This window comes from Macaca nemestrina, chromosome 6, assembly GCF_043159975.1.
Source record: "Macaca nemestrina isolate mMacNem1 chromosome 6, mMacNem.hap1, whole genome shotgun sequence".
Taxonomy (NCBI): domain Eukaryota; kingdom Metazoa; phylum Chordata; class Mammalia; order Primates; family Cercopithecidae; genus Macaca; species Macaca nemestrina.
In genome coordinates, this window is record NC_092130.1 from 9,456,878 (window position 1) to 9,479,952 (window position 23,075).

Consider the following 23,075-nt stretch of genomic DNA (forward strand, 5'->3'; position numbering starts at 1 on the left):
ATGTGTATATGTGTGTGAGTATTTTAAAAGGACTGTTCCTTATCCATTTTTAAAACTTAAAAATTACATTTTAATTGGATTAAAAATTAAAATGGACCTTTTCTAATAGACATTTAGTATAAAAATGTAATACTTAAAATTATTATCAATAAACTAAGATAGCTTATAATGAGAGCAAATGGTGACATACCAGGTAACAAGTAATGGATAAAAAAGTAAAAAGGAAATACTGCAAAATTCTGATACAGTCTAAAAAATATTCTAAGAGTTTTAATGTTTTAAATTATACCCTAATAAATAGGTGATCTATTTACATAAATATTTAACTATTAGCTACACTCTTTTTTGTTGTTTGTTTTTTTGAGACAGGGTCTTGCTGCCTCATCCAAGCTGGAATGCAGTGGTGTGATCACAGCTCACTGCAGCCTGGAACTCCTGGACTCAAGTGATCTTCCATTTCAGCCTCATGAGTATCTGGGACTACAGGCGTGTGTCACCACGCCCAGCTAATTTTTAAAATTTTTTGTAGAGACAGGGTCTCGCTATGTTACACAAGCTGGTCTCAAACTTCTGGCCTCAAGCGATCTTCCCGCCTTATCTTCCAAAGCACTAGGATTACAGGGGTGAGCCACTGCGTCTGGCCTAAATACACTTTTGGTTAGTATATTTAATTCCATGAACATTCTGGAGTACTTAAATTGTAAGTTACTAAACTCCTGGGTGGATTATTTATGTACCTCAGAAAGAAACCATACACCTGGATGACAAACTAGTCAGTCGGTAGACACCTGAATTTGCTATACTTTCTTGACTAGAATTCTGGTGCTCTAGACACAAGGTAGGCTGCATGTGACTGCTATGTGTCTGCTTTCCCAGACTTCCTACTCTTAAACTCCTTCTCTTACATGAGTTATTTATTTATTTATTCAGTATTTGCTGAGAATCTAGTATTAGGCTCTGCAATGGTCACTGGGAATATTACAAGACTCAGCTATACTAACCTATTTGGATTTCTTCTAGTGTAGAGCTTTAAGGCTTTGCACATTCTGCTTCTACCTCCTAGAACATGCATCCCTCTTTCTTTCCTCTTCAGCAGCTTCAACTAATTCTTCTGGATTTCAGGATTTCATTCAGGAATCTTCTCTCCCAGAAGCCTTTCTGATTCCCAAAATCTGGGTTAAATACACTGTCCCCTGTGTTTCCAAGGCACCAAATGCTTACCATTATTTTTGCATGCATAAAACTACGTTGTAATTGTCCAAATTTGTATTTCTACTAAAATTATACATGTACATGATTTAAAAAGTAAAACAGTAATAAAAAACTGCCATCCTCTGACAGACTCCTCTCCATATCAATATGATTCCAATACTCAGTCAACCCACTTTCAACTCTTTTAGCTATTTCTTTTACTATTTTCATTCATTCTTCTAAATAAACATGCAGACAGAGCTATTTCCTGATTTCAAAATTTTTCACATTATCTTTTGACTCTCTAACATAATTATGACAATGTATTCATTATTCACAACTAAGTTCCATGGTACTATGATTCAATTTCCTTTTGTGTAGGAATGTTTAGTTTGACTTCCTTTTCATTTACCTAAGTTTTCTGTGATTCTGTTTCTTACTAGTTGACCCTCAAACACTATTCCAGATCTGTAAAACTCAATTCCTTTCAACCTGGCCCAAGACAGCAAGTAATCTATCAGTTCTTTAAAGAAAAATGACAAAACAAAACACCTATGACCTCCCATCTGCTCCAGTTTGAACTCGTTGCTCTCAAGGCCTGAGGCACAACTGTTATCCTAGAGTTTCCCTTGGCCTCTCTCCTGTGTTTGAGCCTCTGATTCTCAGATACCATGCCTCCCCTCTTCCCCTTTTCTGGGTTTACTTTTTTAATTGAGTAGTACATAGTCTCCAGCAACTTCCTAGTAAAAGATTTAAGAGAAGTAAAGTTTGAGGCTTTGTCTAAGTGAAAATGTCTTTATTCTATTTTCATACTTAAGTTTTACTGGATATACAATTTTAAGTTGAAATTCATTTTCTTTCTCAAAACTGGCAAGACAATGTTTCACTGTCTTCTATTTTAGTATTGCTATTGAGAAGACCAATATAATTTTCATTCTTAGCCCTTTGAATGTAACCCTTCTTCTCTCTGGATGCTTTAAGGATCTCCTCTTTTTCCAATCCTCATGCAGTGAATTTCCAATACTATACCTTAATATGGATCTTCTTTCACTCACTTTGCTGGACCTCTGCATAGTCCTGTTCAATATGAAACCTGTTATCTTTCACTACAGGAAAATTTCTAGTATTCTTTCTTTTTCTCTTACTGGAACTCCCATTAATTCAACGTTGGACCTCCCAGATTCTCTTAATTTTCTTTTCTCTCCTATTGTCCAGTTTTATTTTAACTTTCTGTTCTGCATTCTAGGTGATATTGGCTACTTTATCTCTAAACCTACTAAGTTTTAATTTCTTCTATCATGTCTTAATTCCAAAGAGCTCTTCTCTGAATCATCCTTTTAACAAAATCCTATTCTAGTTTCATGGTTTCAATATTAATTCTGTTTTCCTCCAATTTCCTATTTTCTGTTTGTTTTTTTCTTTGGTTTTCATATGAGATTTTCTTCAAGAGGCTAGCCATTGTCAATTGTATTATCAGAATGAGTTACTCAAAAAAGAAGAGGAGCTTTTTGTTCACAACAGGGCTTCTCATCCAGTAAACCTCACTGTAGGGTCATAAGCAGTTAGGCTGATTTTAAATTGAGGCTCCTATATATCTATATCTGTAGGTCTCTCTCTTGAATAAGCTTCTTCATCACAAAAGCATTTCACTAATTTCCTGCTTTAGGGTTTTAACCCTAGCTAACAGTTCATGACAACTAAGAGTTGTAAAGTGTCTAGGAATATTTTTCAGTCCAGTGTCTTATTCTTATTCCCTTGAACCTCATGTTCAAACTTCCATAAAAAACCTCCTGTCTCTTGCAAGAATTTGGGAGAGAGACAATCTCCAGTTGTGCTGGGGCAGGTAAGAGTTCTAGGAATTTAATTAATCCTAATTAAATCAGTTATCCTATTTTTAGCCACACCCTGAACTGCAGCATTCAAAGGTATCTACAGTTTCCAAGTTCTGAGCTTTTCCAGGGTTCTTAGGGCAAGTCATCTAACTACTGGTTTTCTTCCCTATAGGAATCTAAGGTTAAAATCTCTCAGGTACATTAAGACAGATACCACTTACACATCTGGTTGCTAGTTTCAAGTCTCCTAACATACTGTATTAGTCCGTTTTCATGCTGCTGATAAAGACATACCTGAGACTGGGTAATTTACGAAAGAGGTTTATTGGACTCACACTTTCACATGGCTGGGGAGGCTTCACAACCATGGCACAAGGCAAGGAACAGCAAGTCATGTCTTACATGGATAGCGGCAGGCAAAAAAAGAGAGCTTGTGCAGGAAAACTCCCCTTTATAATAACCATCAGATCTCATGAGACTTCCTATCATAAGAACAGCAAGGGAAAGACCTGCCCCCATGATTCAATTACCTCCTACCGATCCCTCCCACAACACATGGGAATTCAAGATGAGATTTGGGTGGGGACACAGCCAAATCGTATCATTCCACTCCTGGCCCCTTCCAAATCTCATGTCCTCACATTTCAAAACCAATCATGCCATCCCAACAGTCCCCGAAGGTCTTAACTCATTTCAGCATTAACTCAAAAGTCCACAGTCCAAAGTCTCATCCAAGACAAAGCAAGTCCCTTCTGCCTATGAGCCTGTAAAATCAAAAGCAAGTTATTTCCTAGACACAATGGGGGTATAGGCATTGCATAAATATAGCCATTCCAAATGGGAGACATCAGCCAAAACAAAGGGGATACAGGCCCCATGCAAATCTGAAGTCCAGCAGGGCAGTCAAATCTTAAAGTTCCAAAATGACTTCCTTTAACTCCATGTCTCACATCCAGGTCATGATGATATATGAGGTGGGTTCCCACGGTCTTGGGTAGCTCCACTCCTGTGGCTTTGCAGGGTACAGATTCCCCCGACTGCTTTCACAGGCTGGCGTTGAATGTCTGTGGCTTTCGGCTTTTCCAGGAGAACACCACAAACTGTCAGTGGATCTACCATTCTGGGGTCTGGAAAACAGTGGCCCTCTTCTCACAGCTCCACTAGGCGATGCCCCAGTAGGGACTGTGTGTGGGGGCTCCAACCCCACACTTCCCTTCCACACTGCCTTAGCAGAGGTTCTCCATGAGGGCCCTGCTCTTGTAGCAAACTTCTGTCTGGGCATCCAAGCGTTTCTATAAATCCTCTGAAATCTAGGTGGAGGTTCCAAACTCTAATTCTTGACTTCTGTGCATTTACAGGCTCAACACCACATGGAAGCTGCCAAGGCTCAGGGTTTGCACCCTCTGAAGCCATGGCGTGAGCTCTACATTAGCCACTTTCAGCCACAGCTGGAGCAGCTGCAACACAGGGTACCAAGTTCCTAGGCTGCACACAGCATGGGGACCCTGGGCCCAGCTCATGAAACCATTTTTTCTTCCTAGGCCTCTGAGCCTGTGATGGGAGGGGTTCCCCCAGAGGTCTTTGACATGCCCTGGGGACATTTTCCCCATTGTCTTGGGGATTATTATTCAGCTTCTCATTACTCATACAAATTTCTGCAGCCAGCTTGAATTTTTCCTCAGAAAATGGGATTTTCTTTTCTATTGCATTGTCAGGCTACAAATTCTCCAAACTTTTATGCTGTTTCCCTTTTAAAATTGAACGCTTTTAACAGCACCCAAGTCACCTCTTGAATGCTTTGCTTAGAAATGTCTTCCACCAGATACCCTAAATTATCGCCCTCAAGTTCAAACTTACACAAATCTCTAGGGCAGGGTCAAAATTCCGCCAGTCTTGTTAAAACATAGCAAGAGTCACCTTTGCTCCAGTTCCTCATCTCCATCTGAGATCACATCAGCCTGAATTTCACTGTCAATATCATTATCAGCATTTTGGTCAAAGCCATTCAACAAGTCTCTAGGAAGTTCAAAACTTTCCCACATTTTCCTGTCTTCTTTTGAGCTCTCCAAACTGTTCCGACCTCTGCCTGTCACCCAGTTCCAAAGTTGCTTCCACATTTTCTGGTATCTCTTCAGCAATGTCCCACTCCAGTACCAATTTACTTTATTAGTCCGTTTTCATGCTGCTGATAAAGACATACGTGAGACTACGAATTTACAAAAGAAAGAGGTTTATTGGACTTACAGTTCCATATGGCTGGGGAGGCCTCACAATCATGGCAGAAGGCAAGAAGCAGCAAGTTACATCCTACGTGGATGGCAGCAGGCAAATTAAGAGAGCTTATGCAGGAAAACTCCCTTTTATAATAACCATCAGATTTTGTGAGATTTAGTCACTACCATGAGAACAGCATAAGAAAGACCTGTCCCACGATTCAATTACCTCCCACCAGGTCCCTCTCACAACACATGGGAATTCAAGGTGAGATTTGGGTGGGGACACAGCCAGACCATATAATTCTCTAATTTTTTCCTTGCAAGTGTATTATCTTTTATTGTTCTACTCTCATTATAATACAGTTTCAAGGGGATAGGAGGGTAAATGCGAAAACTTAATTTGCTATATTTAACTAGAGTTCTTGTAATTATTTCTTTTGCAAATTCAATATTTCAAATATAGAGAAAGGCATAAAATATAATAAACACCCATGCACACCCACCATGCAGACTAAGAAAATATTACAGATATGGTTGAACTATGCCTTTTGCTCTAATCCATTCCTCTTCTCCACCAGAGATAACCATTACCCTGAATTTAGTGTTTACTAATCCCATGCATATATTATTTTTACCATAGGTAGAATTCATGAGCATATAATTTTCTTAACATATTTGACATAAGAGTGTCATTTGTATCCTTGTATGACTTTTTTCATACCATATTGTGGATGGTTTTACAGATTTATCCAAAAACAAATGTAGTTTTAGATCATTCATTTTCACTGTTATACAAAAATCCCACTGTGTGACTATACCATAATTCATCCATTCTTCTACTGATGGGCAAGTTCCCACTTTTTTTCACAATTACACAACAGTCTTCTGTGAATAACCTTTTGTAAAAAAAAAAATTACTTGAGGCATAATATGAAGTGCATAAATCATAATATGACCTCAGTGTGTCTTATATATGTTTATACTCATGTAAGCCCCATCAACATAAAACATTTCAAGGTACCCAGAAGGCTCCCTTGGTTCACTTTCCCAGTCAAAATATTCTCCCTACCAAAAGGTAACCACCATTCTGACTTCCATCACCATAAATTCATTTTGACTGTTATAGAAATTGGTAAGTGGAATAATAAAATATGTCCACTTTTGATCTTTTTCATTCTTCATCATAGCTGAAGTGATTACTGTAAATTCATCATAAATTCATCCAAATTTTTGCATGTAGTTTTTCTTTTTTTAAATCATTGTATAGTATTACAGTGTATGACTCTACATTAATTTATTTATCCATTTGACTGCTGACAGATGCTTCAGTTGTTTCCAGTTCTTGGATATTATAAATAAAGTTGCTATAAATATTCTTGTACATTGCATTTGGTAAACATATACATTCATTTCTTCTGGATAAATAAGAGTAGAGCTGATGAGTCATAAGGCAGACTATATTCAGCTTTAGTACATATTGCCAAATAGTTTCCCAAAATGATTTTATCAATTTACACTGCCACCAGCAACAAATGGTATCACGTGTTCCACTCCATCATCAAGGTTTGGTTTCATCAGTTTTTAAAATTTTTAGCCATTTTGTCAGATATGCAGTGATATTTCACTAGGTATTAATTAGTATTTCTCTGATGATGACTAATGATACTGAACACCTTTTTATATGCCTATTAGCCATTTAGATACCTTTTTTCAGTGCTTGTTTAAATCTTTTGCCCATTTTAAAAGTGGCTTTTTTGGTCTGCTTTTTTGGTAACAAGTTGACATATTCACCTACTATATAATTCACACACTTAACATGCACAATTCAGTGTTTTTTTCTATGGATATGTGCAGCCATCACCACAATCAATTTCAGAATATTTCAATACCACAAAGATTATTTCATACCGTCTGTCCACGACTACCCAATCTCCAATAACCCCAGCCCTAGGCACCCAATAATCTACTTTCTGTTTCTATCAATTTGCCTATTCCAGACATTTCAAACCACTGGAATCATGTGGTATTTGTTTTTTTGTGGCTGGCTTATTTTACTTAGCACGTTTTCAACTATCAGACATGTTGCAGCATCTATCCTTTCTATGGCTGAATAACATTCCATATAAGGAAATACCAAATTTTATCTATCCATTCATCACCTAATAGACATGCAAATTTTTTTTCCACTTTGTGGGCTATTGGGAATAATGCTTCTGTGAACATGTGTGCAAATGTTTACGTAGTTTCCATTTTCCTGGATATATACATAAGAGCAGAAATACTGAATCATGGTAATTCTATGTTTAACCTTTTGAAGAACTGCCAGACTGTTTTTCAAATTGTTTGCAATATTTTACGATCCTTGCAATGGTGTATGAAGATTTCTATTTCTCCACATTCTCGCTCACATTTGTTATTATCTTTTTCTATCATATTCATCCCAGTGAGTGTAAAGTGGTATCTAATTCCGGCACTAACATGAATTTCTACGATAAATAATGATGCTGAAGATCTTTCCAGGTCCTTATTGGCCATTCATACATTTTCTTTGGAGAAATGTCTGTTTAGATCTTTTGCCCATTTAAAAAACTGGGTTATTTATCCTTTTATTATAGAGTTATAAGAATTCTTTATAGATTCTAGATGCAAGACCTTTATCAAATACGATATGCAAATATCTTCTCCCATTTTTGTAGGTTGCACTTTCACATTCTTGATGATGTCCTCTGAAGTAAAAAAGTTTTTAAATGAAGTCCAATGTGTCTTTTTCTTTAGCTGCTTGAGCTTTTGATGTCATAGCTAAGAAACCATTGTCCAAAGTCATAAAGACTTACTTCTACATTCTAAGCATTTTATATTTTTCTCACCTTAGAACTAATTCATTTTGAGTTAACTTTTGTGTATGGTGTGAGAGAGGGGACTAACTTCATTCTTTTGAATGTGAATATCCAGTTGTACCAGCACCATTTGTTGAAAATTCTTTCACTACTGAGTTATCTCGTTGCCCTTGTCAAAAATCACCTGTGATTTTTGTGAAGGTTTTACCTGGACTCTCCATTCTATTTCATTCATTTATATGTATATTCTTACCACACTGTCTTACTATTCTTACTATAATAACTTTATTGTAAGTAATAACTTACTGCTGCTTTGTAGTAAGTTTTGAAATTGGAAAGTGTGAGTATTCCAACTTTGTTTTTGGCCAAGATTGTTTTGGTTATTCAGCGTTCTTTTAATTTCACATGAATTTAAGGATAAACTTGTCAATTCCTGCAAAGACCACAGCTAGGATTTTGGTAGAGGCTGTGTTAAACCTGTAGATCAATTTGAAGAGCACTGCTCTTAACAATATTAAGTCTTGTAATCCATGACTATAAGCTATCTTTCCAGTTATTACAATCCCTTTGTTTCAACAATGTTTTATGGTTTTCAGATTATAAGTTTTACACTTCTTTTGTTAAGTTTATTCCTATTTAATTCTTTCTGGTGCTATTATAAATGGAATGTTTTGTTCCATTTATAAATGGAATGTTTTTGGTTTGTTTATCCAAGTACACAGAAATTCAGTCGAGTTTCTGTATTGATCTTATATCCTGCAAACTTACCGATGTTATTAGTTCTAACAGTTTTTCAGTGGATCCTTAGGATTTCCTATACATAAGATCATGTCATCTGCAATTAGAGTTGTAATCCCTTTATTCTAGATTCCTTTTTTAAAAAAATCTGAATGTCTTTTTTTTTTTTTTTTTTGGCCTATTCATCTGGCTAGAACCCCTAGTACACTATTTAATAGAAAAGAAGGGAGTAGCCATCCTTGTCGTATTCTCGATCATAAGAGAAAGCACTTATAAGATGTTGGAATCCATTTTCCATTTTTAATAGCTTTTACATCTATATTAAGACCCTAGTATTATTCAAAGAACAGAGAGAAAAAGAATAAAAAACAAACAGAGCTGCAGGATGTGGGAAATTCATATGTTAAAACCTAATTTCCAATGTGATGGTTTTAAGACAGAAGGCCTTTGGGAGAGAATTATAAGGGGGATCAGTGTCCTTATAAAAGTGGCAAAGAACATAGTTGAATTATTGTTTGTGTCTTACTGTTTTGTAAAAAAGAACTTGTAAGGAATGATACAGAATATTTGGCTGAATAAATTTCTTTCTTTTTTTTTGAGACTGGAGCCTCACTCTGTCGCCCAGGCTGGTGTACAGTAGCATGATCTCGGTTCACTGCAACCTCTGCCTCCCAGGTTCATGCAATTCTGTCTCAGCCTCCAGAGTAGCTGGGACTACAGGTGCGTGCCACCACGCCTGGCTAATTTTTGTATTTTTAGTAAAGACGAGGTTTCACCACATTGGTCAGGCTGGTCTCGAACTCCTGACCTCAGGTGATCCACCCGCCTCGGCCTCCCAAAGTGCTGGGATTACAGGTGTGAGCCACCATGCCCAGCTGGCTGAATAAATTTCTAAGCAAAATGGTAACTTGGTTTCCCTTGAATGTTTATAATAATAAAATGTGAGAAGAAAAATGATTTAAAGACAAAATTATTAATCAAAAGGAAAAAGAACTTAAAGGTTTGAAGAATTATCAGCCTGTCCATACTGTAAAAAATGAGAAAGTGTGTTCAGGAGAGAACACAAAAGGTGTGGCTGGACTGGCAGGTGCTATCCATCAAGACAAGGGAAAAAATGACCCTGAAAGTGTATCACAGATCTTTGGGGCTATCTCCCAGTCTGTCTCCCAGGCCCAGAGTACAAGTACCTGGAAGAAAGAATGACTTCAAAGGAAGGGCCATAGGTACTCACAGGACCCTAGCACTTGCTACCTGGCCCTGCCTTAACACTCCACTCCACACATTCTTATGCAGTGCTCCTTGGCTGCCCCCCGTGCAGTTCCATAGGCCCACGTGCAGCCTGGGCTATAGGGATTACCCCTTCAGAGGGCACAGATAGTAAATGTTGGTGGCACACATGCAGTACCACCTCCCTCCAGCTTGCAAAATGCTCAAGCCATGGGGGTGTGGCCACCTCCATTTCCAAAATTAGAGCTGCCTGGAGCTTCAGGTGTACAACTCAGGCAGAGGGCTGCTGTGAGGACAGGGCCACCAGAGAAAGTCCCCACTATGGCAATGCCTAGTGGAGTCATGGAGGCAGAGTCATCTCCGGAACTCTAGACTAAAAAAGCCACTGGCATGTGATTCCATCCTGGGAGAGCGGCTGGCACCCTCCAAAATATGAGAACTCTACCACCTAGAGCCTTGGGAGCCTAATTCCTACCCCAGTGTGTTCAGAAGGTAGGATGTTAAGTCAGAGAAGATTCTGGAACCTGAAGATTTAATGTTGCCTTAAGTTTTGAACCTGTTCGAGACCTGTCATTTCTTCATTGCTGTGTCTCCCTTGTGGAATGGCAAGGTCTATCCTGTGCCTGTCCCACCATTGTATTTTGGAAGCATACGACGTTATCTGATTTAACAGGCTCGCAGCTAGAGGGGTAATTTGGCGCAGAATGAATCATCATGGAGTCTCAATATCTCATTTAGATGATATTTACATGAGACTCTAGGCTTCAGACTTTGGAGCTGATTGTAGGATAAACTAATAGTTTGGGGACTAAACTAGAAGGGAATGGCGTTTTGCATATGAAAAGGACACGCACTTTGTAAGGCAAGTGTGAAATGCTATGGTCTGAATGTTTGTGTCCCTGACAAAATCATATGTTGAAATCTAATTCCCAGCATGATGATATTAAGAGGTAGGACCTTTGGAGACAATTAGGTCATGAGGGCAGAGCTCTCATGGATGAGACTAGCGTCCTCATAAGAGGTCTGAGAGAGTTTGTGTGCCCTTTCCACTATGTGAACACACGGGGAGACGGCACCAACTATGAAAATGGAAATGGGCTCCTACCAGACACAAAATTTGCCAGCCTTGATCTTGAACTTCTCAGACTCTCAAACTGTGAGAAACAAATGTTTGCTGTTTATGGTATTTGTTAACAGCAGCCCAGAGGACTAAGCCAATGTTTACTGACCATTGTGATTTCTTTTTCTGTGAAGTGTTTATTCATTTATTTTGGCCACTTTACTACTAGGTAGCTTTTCTCTTATTTATTCACAGAAATTACATAACTGAATGTTGATTCTCCATAAGTCACATGTATTATGAATGTATTCCTACAGTTTTTCTTTATTACTCTGTCTATGGTGTCTCCCGATTCACAGTTTTCACTTTTAATACGGGTCTAGAAGTTACCAACTTTCGAGTTTAGAGCTTAGCCTTTTTATGTCTTAAAAGATTCTTCCCTATCCCTAAATCATAATATTCTGCTTTTCGTATTTAGAGTCTGTCTTCTACTAGAAATTGATTTTTGCATGATATGAAGTCATAATCCAAATTTTCACATACAGATAACCAAAAATCCCAGCAGTATGTATTTAATAGTCTGTCTGGTCATCATTTCATCATATGCTGTTTGAATGCACACATGAATCAATTTTATAATTTTTCCCTTATTTCCCATGGTCCCTTTAACAAAAAACTTACAGGGGAGATGGATGATTCTATTCACTTTGGTATCCTTGGCATTAATACATAGTTATCAATACTTATCAATACTCACTGAGTAACGAACAGGAATAAACCAAAGGATAAAAGGCAGCAGCACATATGAATCATGTCATAAAGTGAAATGAAAAGAAATTATTTCAAAGGTAGGCAAAGTTTCATCATGAGCAAGAATTCATTTTATAAGTAACAAGAAACCAATAAAAAAATTTAAGCAGAAAAATTGCACAGGAAAGATTTTTCTTAAAGACTGGGCAAACTTAAAGTCTGACAAAAGCACATATAATGACAATAGAAACAGACACCTACCGTGCTGGGCGAGAGAAAATAAACTGTTACAACACATAGGAAGGCAACCTAATAATATCTAGTAAAGCTTAAGATATGTACATTTTACAGCCCAGCAATTCTACTATTTATCTTCACAAAACTCTTACATATGCATGAAGAGGCAGATATGAGAATATTTACTGCAGTATTGTTTGGAAAAACTGAAAATCTGGAAACGATCTAGCATATCAACAATAAAACGACTGTATAATGGCATAGTAATCCACTTGAATACCACTCAATAATTAAAATAATTAGAACTATATGTGTCATTATGAATAAATCTCAAAAATAGTGATCAAAAAAGATGAATTCCGGCCGGTGGTGGCTCATGCTTGTAATCCCAATACTTAGGGAAGCCAAGGTGGGTGGATCACCTGAGGTCTGGAGTTTGAAACCAGCTTGGCCAACATGGTGAAACCTCATCTCTACTAAAAATACAATAAAATTAGCCAGGCGTGGTGGCGCATGCCTGTAATCCAAGCTACTTGGGAGGCTGAGGCAGGAAAATCGCTTGAACCTGGGAGGCGGCGATTGCAGTGAGTCAAAATCGCGCCACTGCAGTCCAGCCTGGACAACAAAAGTGAAACTCCACCTCAAAAAAAAAAAAAAAAAAGAATTCCTAAAGATCCAAACTGCATAATACTTTTACATAAAGTTAATAGTGCTATGTTTTGTTTATAAACACACAGAAATGTAGAAAAAGTACAAAATCATAGATGAGAATAATACTAAATTTAGGACAGTGGTTACTTTGGGGCAAGAAGCTAGAGAAATAAAATCGGAGCAGCAACAGGATTATTAATGTTTAACTCAAAAATATACAGATCTAAAGCAAATATAGCAAAGCATTAAGACTTGACAAAACTGAACGATGGGCATATGAGTGTTCATTACATTATTCTCTTTGGTTTTCTAATAAAAAATACGCTGGTGGCAGTATGGAAAATAGACTAGAGTGGGGAGAAGCAAAATGGAAACAAAGAGGGCAAGTAGAATACTTCTGAAATTCCATGGGAAATGACAAGCAGTGAGAGTAAGGCTAAAAAGAAAGGGGCAGAAGAAAGGAGTACACCTGAGAGATATTCTGAAAATAAAATTCACAGGATTAGGTGACAGATTGGATACAAGAGGTACAAAATGGAAATTCAATGTCATTCTTCTTTAATATAGGAGAACTAGGAAGAGAGAGTTTTAAAAGATAGTGAGTTCTTTTTTGGAAGTAAGTCTGAAGGGCCCATTCAACATCCCAGTGGAAAGATCCAATAGAAAGGAGGCAATATACCAAAGTGGTCGGCAGCTCAGGCTCTGCAGTCAGGTGCCTAGGGTTCAAATTCAGGTTGAACCACTTAAACGCATTAGTTAACCACTCTAAACCTCAATTTCCATGTCTACAGAAAGGGAGGATGTTAACAAAATCGCTATTTTCATAGCATTTTGTGAGAATGAAATTACATAATGCCTTTCAAGTCCTGGGCAAAATATGTGACACAGACTTATTGCTCAATAAATGCCTATGGCTACTGTTTACAACATTTTTCTCAGGCATAGGACTTCTACCACATACATCACTTAGGACATTTTAGTAATTCCACCTTGGTTCCTAAATAACTTATTTCTATAAATTATATCCTGCTGTCTATACAGGCTTTTATAAAATGTTCAAGATGCTTAATATCATACTTTATTTATAACTGCTGAATAATTTCACTCAAGTCAGCGTAATTTTCCAACTCAAGAATATATCCTTTATTACCTGAAAGTATTATACATGAGATCTAGGCCAAATTCCTACAGAATTCTACTAAATACACACATTCAACAGTAAGTTGAAAGCACACAATACATACATGCCAGGCTCTTTCAGACGATAACAATAAACAAGGCAGAAATAGTACTAACCAAAATTATAGTCTATTCACTAACAAGTAATTACAAAGCAGTGTAATAAATATTAAAACAGGGAACAAATGGGTGCTACAGAACACAGACAAAAAGAACACTCACAACTTGAGAGTTAAAAAGGGCATCCCAAAGGATGGGGTCTCTGACGACAATAAGTAGTTGGCAGAATAAGGCAGAGAAATGAAAGCTGGATTAAAAAAAAATAGTGTCTTAACCCATTTATGCCTGAGGTTGGAATTTTTTGAATTTTTGCAATCAGACCTTGGTGATGACCTTGAGCAGTAGGATATAAATAACTCCTGCATGCTCAGTGTTCCGAAAATGGAACATTAGGCATAGTTAAGCACGGGGAACATTTTCTTCTAATACCTGGAATTAACAGAGAGCACAGACTGTTGAAGAACCTGAAATAAGTTTACCACATATAAAGTATACAGTGCAAGTATGGTGTACTGAAGTATGAAGCTGGCGACATATGCAGAAGAGAGATTGGGAAGAACCTTGAAGTCATACTCTATATGATGCAATTAAATGAGACTGCTTAAAAGTGCTTAGCACAGTTCCTGGTACAAAATAAGCACACATTAATTGTTAAACATTCATTTGCTATTACCTAGTACTCTCCCACTTTTTGCCACAATTTGGAATCAGACAATACACCCACCAAGAAATATGTTCTACCCACTCTTCTTTACATAGTTGGTTGCTAAAAAAACTGTATATATAGTACTTTATAGTACTTATGAAATGTCTTAAGAGAGTCTGTTCTTTCATTAGTAAAATGAGGACATTAACACCAACCTTGCAAGCCTACAGTAAGGAATAAAGCTAGTATGAAGAGTTCCTAGTAAGGAATAAAGCTAGTATGAAGAGTTCCTAGGACAGTGATGGGACACATAATTAAGGACTTCCGAAGATGATTTCTATTAAGACAGATTAGCAGGTAAGTCAGAGAAATCAGAAAGTAGGAAGATTTAGTTTCACTCTGGGGTTATGCAATAGAAATGCCTTAGAAATTTTGTCACCTTAGGACTAACTTCTTTTAATAGGGTAAGATACATACACCAACAATGTTAAAGTTACAATAAAGGAGTCAATACCATTCTGATGACGTGTTTACTTTTTCCTAAAGTGCAAGCTTTTTCAAAAACGAAAAAGTAATCTGTAATTTGCTTTTTTCACAATTATCTTACATTAAAAGTTTTCAAAGAAAATCCAAAATCCCATAGCCCTAAAACAACTAGTCTCATTTTACATATTTCCTTCCAGGTGCCTTCAAAACAATAATTAGGTTTTTCTACTCCATATTATACTGTTTTGATTTAAGACTTAACACCAAATGGATACTGTATTAGCAATATTTTGAGGGCAACCCTTTTGCAAAAGCAAAGATACTCTCTAGACATATTAAACAAGAAAATTTATCATCATTTGATTTATATTCAATCTTCAAGTATCATATCTGGGACTATAAAAAAGGTACTCTGTTATATAAATTTTACAGTATGTAATTATTGTCTGATTCTAATTTGTCTTACTGACAACCTAAAACATTTATTTCTAGCTACTCTTTTTCTTCCAAATGGTCTCATTCGGTGGCAGCTAAATTCTAAGAGAATTTTATTGATATTAATCCTAAATAACAATATCATAATATATTTGAGAAAGAAATTATCAAGTGACATCATTTCCTTAAAAAAGTAAAGAATATTTTACCTGAAATAAACTAAAGGATAATCTTAAAATCAAACAAAATATTTTTTTCACACTACTACACAATTATTATCAGAAAATCCTAAGTAAACTGAAGGTTAAGTTAAATTTCCTAAGACAAAACAGCTAAAATGAGTATAAAAAGTTTATTTTAGAATTTTCAAATAAAAAATCCTACAACATCACTAAAACAACCTTAAGTTCAAAAGAAATGAGAATATCCTTAGGACTTCTTATGGAGAAGATTTTACTCAATGTCAGTATCTAATTCTACTAAATATCTGCTTAGGGTTCACATAAATGCCCTTAATAATCTTTCATTAGACTTTAAGATCAAGTCATCTTAACTTGCTGATGCTAAACATTCAATTATCATACTATGAGTATTCCTAACATTAAGGTTATTTGCAGTCTCTTAAGGACACATCTAATTTTCCTAGTCCTCGTTATTTAATCATGTAAAAATGCCAAGAAATTAGTGAAACATACTGGAAGCCACATAAATAAATAAGTGTCAAAAAAACACTGGAACTACTAAAACAGCAAATCCTATGCTTTCAGTCTTGAAATACAATAAGGCAAAATTGATTAGTGTTTAAAATAATCTCAACTATTTAATGACTATCCATGTAAAACATATTCACTACCTCTCTTGTCACTCAATCTTTAAAGAAAATGGTAAATTAGGTATAAAACAAGCAACTTAATTTTACATTGCACTTCAATACCAATTCATCAATAGATTAATCAATTACACATCTTATGTAGAAATTTCCCAAATATATCATTCAGTTATATATGTACATCTTTCTTCATCTCCAATAACATGTTTTAAACTCTCTAGTAGTAAAAACCTACCTTTGAGGTTCTTTGAAGTTGATCACCAACATATGTTTTACGAAACTGATCCAAGAACCACAGAATTGCAAGCTCTATTTTCTCATTAGAACACCGAGGCAATCCAGTATCCATTAAAGATATAAGCTGAAAAACTCTTCATGAAGAGGGGGAAAAAAGCTTCAGTACAAAACCTTAGAGAAACAACATTAAAACACTTACCATAAATGTAATATAATACATAATCACTGTAAAAAGTGGGAAAATACAAAAACACATAAAGAAAATATTTTTTGAATCATCTGAAATCCTACTACTGAGAGATATTACAACTTGGTCTAATTCCTTCTAGCCTTTTTTCCCTAAGACATACACACACATGCACATAAATGCAAAACTCTGTATGTATATACAGATATTATTTTACTAAAAACTGATAAAATAAATGCATGGCATACACATAAAAAATCCTACACATAGATATAAATTTTCAGTAAAAGAAGAACGATATTAAGTATGTAGTCTTGTATTTCACTTTTGTACTTAATCTTATATTTCTAAATAATTAAATATTTTGAGGTTATGACTCAAAGTTCCAAAAAAATCCAGAGGTACGTCTATCAAAAGTTATATCCCACCCTTAATGAATAATAAAAGTTTACCTTAAACTACAAGGTGATCTTAAGAAAATCAAATATTTCTAACACCAGTTACAACTATTATTAAGAGAAAACCATAACTTTTCTATTTATTACTATTCAAAACTATTATTAGGAAATTATAAATGAACTGAAGATTATGTTAAATTTCCTACAGAAAAAGCTTAATTCAATATAATGAAAAACTTCGTGCAGAACCTCAAAAAAGAAATCCTTCAATATTATCTATTTTCATTAAAATTTTCTGGTGGATGATTGCCAAGTACCTTGTGCTAACAAAATCAATATAATATAATAATTTTTCAAGAGACAGAAGTAGAGGTTGTTGAGGAAACAGTACCCTTTTCTAATTTGCACAAAGGCAGCTCTGCCCAGCCCTGACACATCCAGTTTTCCATATATGCACACATGAACATATACACACACATTATTAACAGTTTATATGTCCTTCCAGATAATGTTTTATGTATGTACATGCAAATATGACTATAGATTCTCCTCCCAAACCTTCTGAACACATAGAACGTATTACCCACATGGTTCTAAGCTTAGCTTTTTCCATTTAACAATCTGTCTTAGAGCTCTTTATCCATCAGACATAAGAAGGTTCCTCATACTCTTCTGAAGCTGCTTAACATTTCATTACATAAATACACCATAATATTTTCAAACATTCCCCTACTGATGGATGCTAAAGTTGTTTACAATTTTTTTGCTGTTACAAAATGCTGCAATTAACAATCTTGCATATGTCATTTCACACATGTCCATCTATAACATACATTTCAAAAAGTCAAGCTACTCACTCAAATGCATAAATTATTATAATTTTGATAGCTATTACCAAAGTGCACTCCATAAAAATTAAAATAATTTATACTCTTACCATCACTCCATAAGAGTATCTATATACATACAGACAAGATAATTCAGGATGACAGAAAATTAGAATTTCTGGAAAGTTGAAAAATGGCATCTCGGTGTATTTTAATTTGTATACCTCTTACGCATGTGAGGTTAAAAATTTTTCATGTCATTTTCTGTGACCTGTTTGCTCATATACTTTGCTGATTCTTTTTTCCATTTGGTTGTCTTTTAATTACTGAGTTTTACAAATTATTTACACATCAGAGGGTTGACCTCTTTGCCTACAATTGAACTGTAAACAACTTTGTGTTTCAATTGTCTCTTGGCTTTATGACAAAGGTCCCCAACCCCAGGCTGCAGACCGGTACTAGTCCGTGGCCTGTCAGGAAACAGGATGCACAACAGGAGGTGGACAATGAGCAAGCAAGCATTATCGCCTGAGCTCTGCCTCCTGTCAGATCAGTGGCAGCACGATTCTCACAGGTGTGCAAACCCTACTGTGAACTGTGCATGCGAGGGATCTAGGTTGTGGGCTCTTTATGATAATCTAATGCCTGGTGATCTGAAGTGGAACAGTTTCATCCTGAAACCATCCCCTGCCCTGGTCCATGGAAAAACTGTCTTCCACTAACCAGTCCCTGGGACCACTGCTTTATAATGTTTAATGCCATGCAGAAGTTTGTTATTGTTTTTCTCATGCAGAAAATTTGATCAATTTTTTCTTTCATGGATTTTGCATAATAGCAAGGTCTTACCTGAATCTGAGGAATTTTGTGATTCTTTCTTTCTACATTTACCTCTATGATACATTGGGATTCATCTTGATTATACAGTGTAAGACAGGGAGCTAACATTATTTTTTAAAGATGCCTATCCAGTTGCTTCAAAACCATTTATTTCCTGTAGAGTTTATCTTTTGTTCACCATTATGAAGTACTCATCATATATACTAGGATTCACTGATGCATTCAAAACACTTACTGAACCCTTTATTCTTTTCTACACTCCATCACACTAAATACATCCTGACCAATTACTTTTACCATATTATTAATTTTCCAAAGCACTGTTTTTAATGGTTGCATAAAATTAAGGCTACGTCAAAATTTAATCATCTTATTTTGGATAAAAATTCATATTTCTAAGTAAAACATAATTACTTTCCCCTCCTTTATCCTCAATGACTTCTCGAAACAAAATATCTAAGTCACAGCATACGAACTTTTTCAAAAACTTGCTATGTATTGCCAACATGTTAAGAAAAAATATTTTGACAAGCGTTTTTATAGTGATTATTTCCTATATTTATAAATAAATCTACTTATTTAAAAGTACCCTTTGCATACCAAATATCCTCAGTACTGCTAAGATTTACGGAGAACTTGCTAAGGAATTCGATTTAAGAATTAGATTGTTACAACCAGGTTTTGAGGTTTTTTTTCTAAAATGATGTTTGATACGCTTATCCTCTAATTTTGAGAGGAGAAGTAAAGCTAAATTTTAAAATCTGTTTACTGGTGAATTAGCAGATTATTGGAGTAGGTTTAGACAAACCACCATTCCTGTTCATAGCTCCAACAGGACCAATTAAAGCTCTGTCTCCCCAGCAGCCCCTCAAAGAGGCCAGGAAACACAACTAAGAAGTGTGGAAAAGTTAAATCCCCCAGGAGTAGACATTAACCAGTAAGAAACGAGACACAGAAAGAAGCCAACGGATATACACTGCTTGTCCTTACTCCCCCAACCACGAGTTGTTCTGAGGCACAAGTGGTTTCATGTGGCCTCTGGGGAAAATTCCTATAAAAGCAAGCAACCAGTTCTATTTTCTCAGTAATACACCACCTTACATAGTTGGTTCTCATTATTCATGGTAGTTATGTTCTATAAAGTCACTGTGAACAATGAGTCAGTGAATAATGAACCATTGCTCCTAGGTAAAATATAGAATTAGGTTCCTGCAAGCCTCTGGTGACAACATTTTGGTCAATGGATTACAATCTTGTTTCATGTGTGTTTCTGTTTAGAGAGGCTTTTTCAAATATACTGTTGACTTGTTAACACTGAACTTACACACTACTGCAGTATTCACAGTACTCCCACTGGTGCCCAGACAGAGAATCTAACCCATGTATGGCACATGATAGCCTTTTTGTATTTAGGAACACTAAACAGCACTTTAACAATACAGCTGGGCCATTTTAAACACTGAAAGCACCAACAAAAAGCACAAAAGTACGACAAATGTGGTTCTAAACAGAATATAAAAAGGACAATTCTTTGCAGTACGAGAGCTGAAACAAGGCAGAATATCACCTGTTCAACCTCAATTGGGAAAGTGCAACACAAAACTCAAATTTCTTCATCCCTATGCACATGTCTGCAAGTGACCACAAAAGCACCATGAGGACTGATTTTGGGGTTAGAAACACATTTTATCAAGTAGGCAAATTCACAAAAAATGGAACCCAGGTATAATGAGGATTGACTGTATTTGTTTTCTCTTATTGTCTCACTTACTTTCCCTTTCCTCCTCTTCTTTCTTCTCTAAAAATGTACTCTTCTCCCTAACTCCAGAAAAATATTAGCCCATGAACTTCACCAAAGGCTCTGTTTTCCAGGGAATGCAGGCTAAAACACAAATCTTAGTTCAAAATGTTCAGTATGTTTGCTGCTTAAATAAAAAAACTAATATTTTTTTTCTCATTGGCAAATATACACCTACTCTATTTCCTAATATACATTTTCTCACGAGATAGTGGCAGTGTGTGTGTGTGTGTGTGTGTGTGTGTGTTTTGAGACAGAGTCTTACTCTGTCACCCAGGCTGAAGTACAGTGGCACGATCCCAGCTCACTGCAAGCTCCGCCTCCGGGGTTCATGCCATTCTCCTGCCTCAGCCTCCCTCCCAAGTAGCTGGGATTACAGGCGCCTGCCACTATGCCTGGCTAATTTTTGTATTTTTAGTAGAGACGGGGTTTCACCGTGTTAGCCAGGATGGTCTCGATCTCGTGATCGAGATAACGAGATCCGCCCACCTCGGCCTCCCAAAGTACTGGGATTACAGGTGTTAGCTACTGCGTCCAGCCATGTATTTCCCTACTTGATGATTAAACTTTAAAAAAAAATCAGCTGGGCACGGTGGCTCACACCTGTAATCCCAGCACTTTGGGAGGCCAAGGCAGGCAGATCACCTGCCAGGCAGATTGGCAAGGCAGGCAGAGTTGGAGACCAGCCTGATCAACATGGAGAAACCCCATCTCTACTAAAAATACAAAATTGGCCAGGCAAGGTGGCACATGCCTGTAATTCCAGCTACTTGGGAGACTGAAGCAGGAGAATCACTTGAACTCAGGAGGTAGAGGTTGCGGTGAGCCAAGATCGTGCCATTGCACTCCAGCCTGGGCAACAAGAGCAAAATTCTGTCTCAAAAAAAAAAAAAAAATCAAACTATAGCAAAAAGTATGCCTAATTTCCACTTTATTAAATATGTAATGTTGTCTTAAAAGATGGTGCAGAAGCAAATTTTTTGCTTGGTTGAAAATTAACTAAAGCATTTTAAGGAAGCCCCAAACATCTATTATTCATATTTTCAAGTAATTTAATTTGATACAGAAAATAATAAATCTTAGAAAAACTAAAAATATTCATGATCCATGAAGATTCACATTTTATTGAAGAAATAGTTTAAAGGTTGAAAGGAAATGGAACAAAATGAAATTTTTTATCCAAAAGTACAACAGATTTACTAAGCACTTAGAAATATATTTAAGAAGAATAATGAAGGAGAATATCACAACTAGGTGTAACAATTTTAAGGTCTTTAATAGGGTAAAAATATATAACAATATACTTCTAAGACCAATGGAAAAGTACGAAAGGCCTGAAAAAAAGATGTAATAATTTTGTGTAAGATATAAGTGGCACTTCAAATCAGTAGAGGGTAGGATTGGCATTAACTGGAAATCTTGGAAAAAATATATGAAACCAAATGTCAAGATATATTAAAAATAAATATAAAAAGCTATTAATAATACCAAAGAGAGCTGGGAGAAAATACAGGTGGATATTTTTATTAACCAGAAGTGGAAAAAAAAATCTTTCTAAATATAAGCAGCAGAGAAATATGAAGGAAAAAGTTCACAGATCTGAATACATAATATTTAAAGCCAGTAAAGAAGAAATTTCTGAAGTAAAAATACGGAGAAAACATTTTCAAAATGAGGAGCAAAATATTAGCATCTCTGAGACATATATATGTGTGTATATATATATATACACACACACACACACACTGAGCTCTTACAAGTAAGTTAGAAAAGATCACAAAAGAAAAGAAGGTAAATAATATAATCAATATAGATATAAAAGTCACAAAGAAAAAATGGCAAAGCTGGGAGTGGAAAAGAATGTTTGATACCACTAGTAACCAAATAAATACAAATTGAAACAATACCTTTGTTACCTATAAACTGGCAACAATATGAACCCTACTCTCTGGCAGCTCAACCACTAACAAATGTTAACTATCATACAATTAGGGTTCAGCACAGCGGTCCCCAACCTTTTCGGCACCAGGGACCAGTTTCCTGGAAGACAATGTTTCCATGGATGGGGTTTGGGGTGGTGTGGGGTGATGGTCTCAGGATGAAACTGTTCCACCTCAGATCACCAGACATTAGATTCCCATAAGGAGCATGCAACCTAGATCCCTCACATGTGCAGTTTAGGGTTCACGCTCCTATGAGAATCTATGTCCCTGCTGATCTGACAGGAGGCAGAGCTCAGGCGGTAATCCTTGCTCACCTGCAGCTCACCTGCTACGCAGCCCAGCTCCTAATAGGCCACGGACCGGTACAAGGGTTGGAAACCCTTGGTTCAGAGGATACATTGGTCCTTTTTCAGAAAACCATGTGGTAATGAGTACTGAAAGTCTTTCAAATGCTACATAACCTTTGACCAGCTA

General features: G+C 36.3%; 1 protein-coding gene across 3 annotated transcripts in view; it reads right to left on the reverse strand.

The window, feature by feature from the left end:
• Positions 1-23,075, reverse strand: part of LOC105480862 (RAN binding protein 17) — a 442,674-nt gene that overhangs the window by 328,192 nt on the left and 91,407 nt on the right. For all 3 annotated transcript variants that reach the window (XM_011740055.2, XM_011740054.2, XM_011740056.2), the window contains one exon: positions 16,610-16,745. In XM_011740055.2, the coding sequence (XP_011738357.2) occupies positions 16,610-16,745 (136 nt within the window). The remainder of the gene's footprint in view (positions 1-16,609; positions 16,746-23,075) is intronic.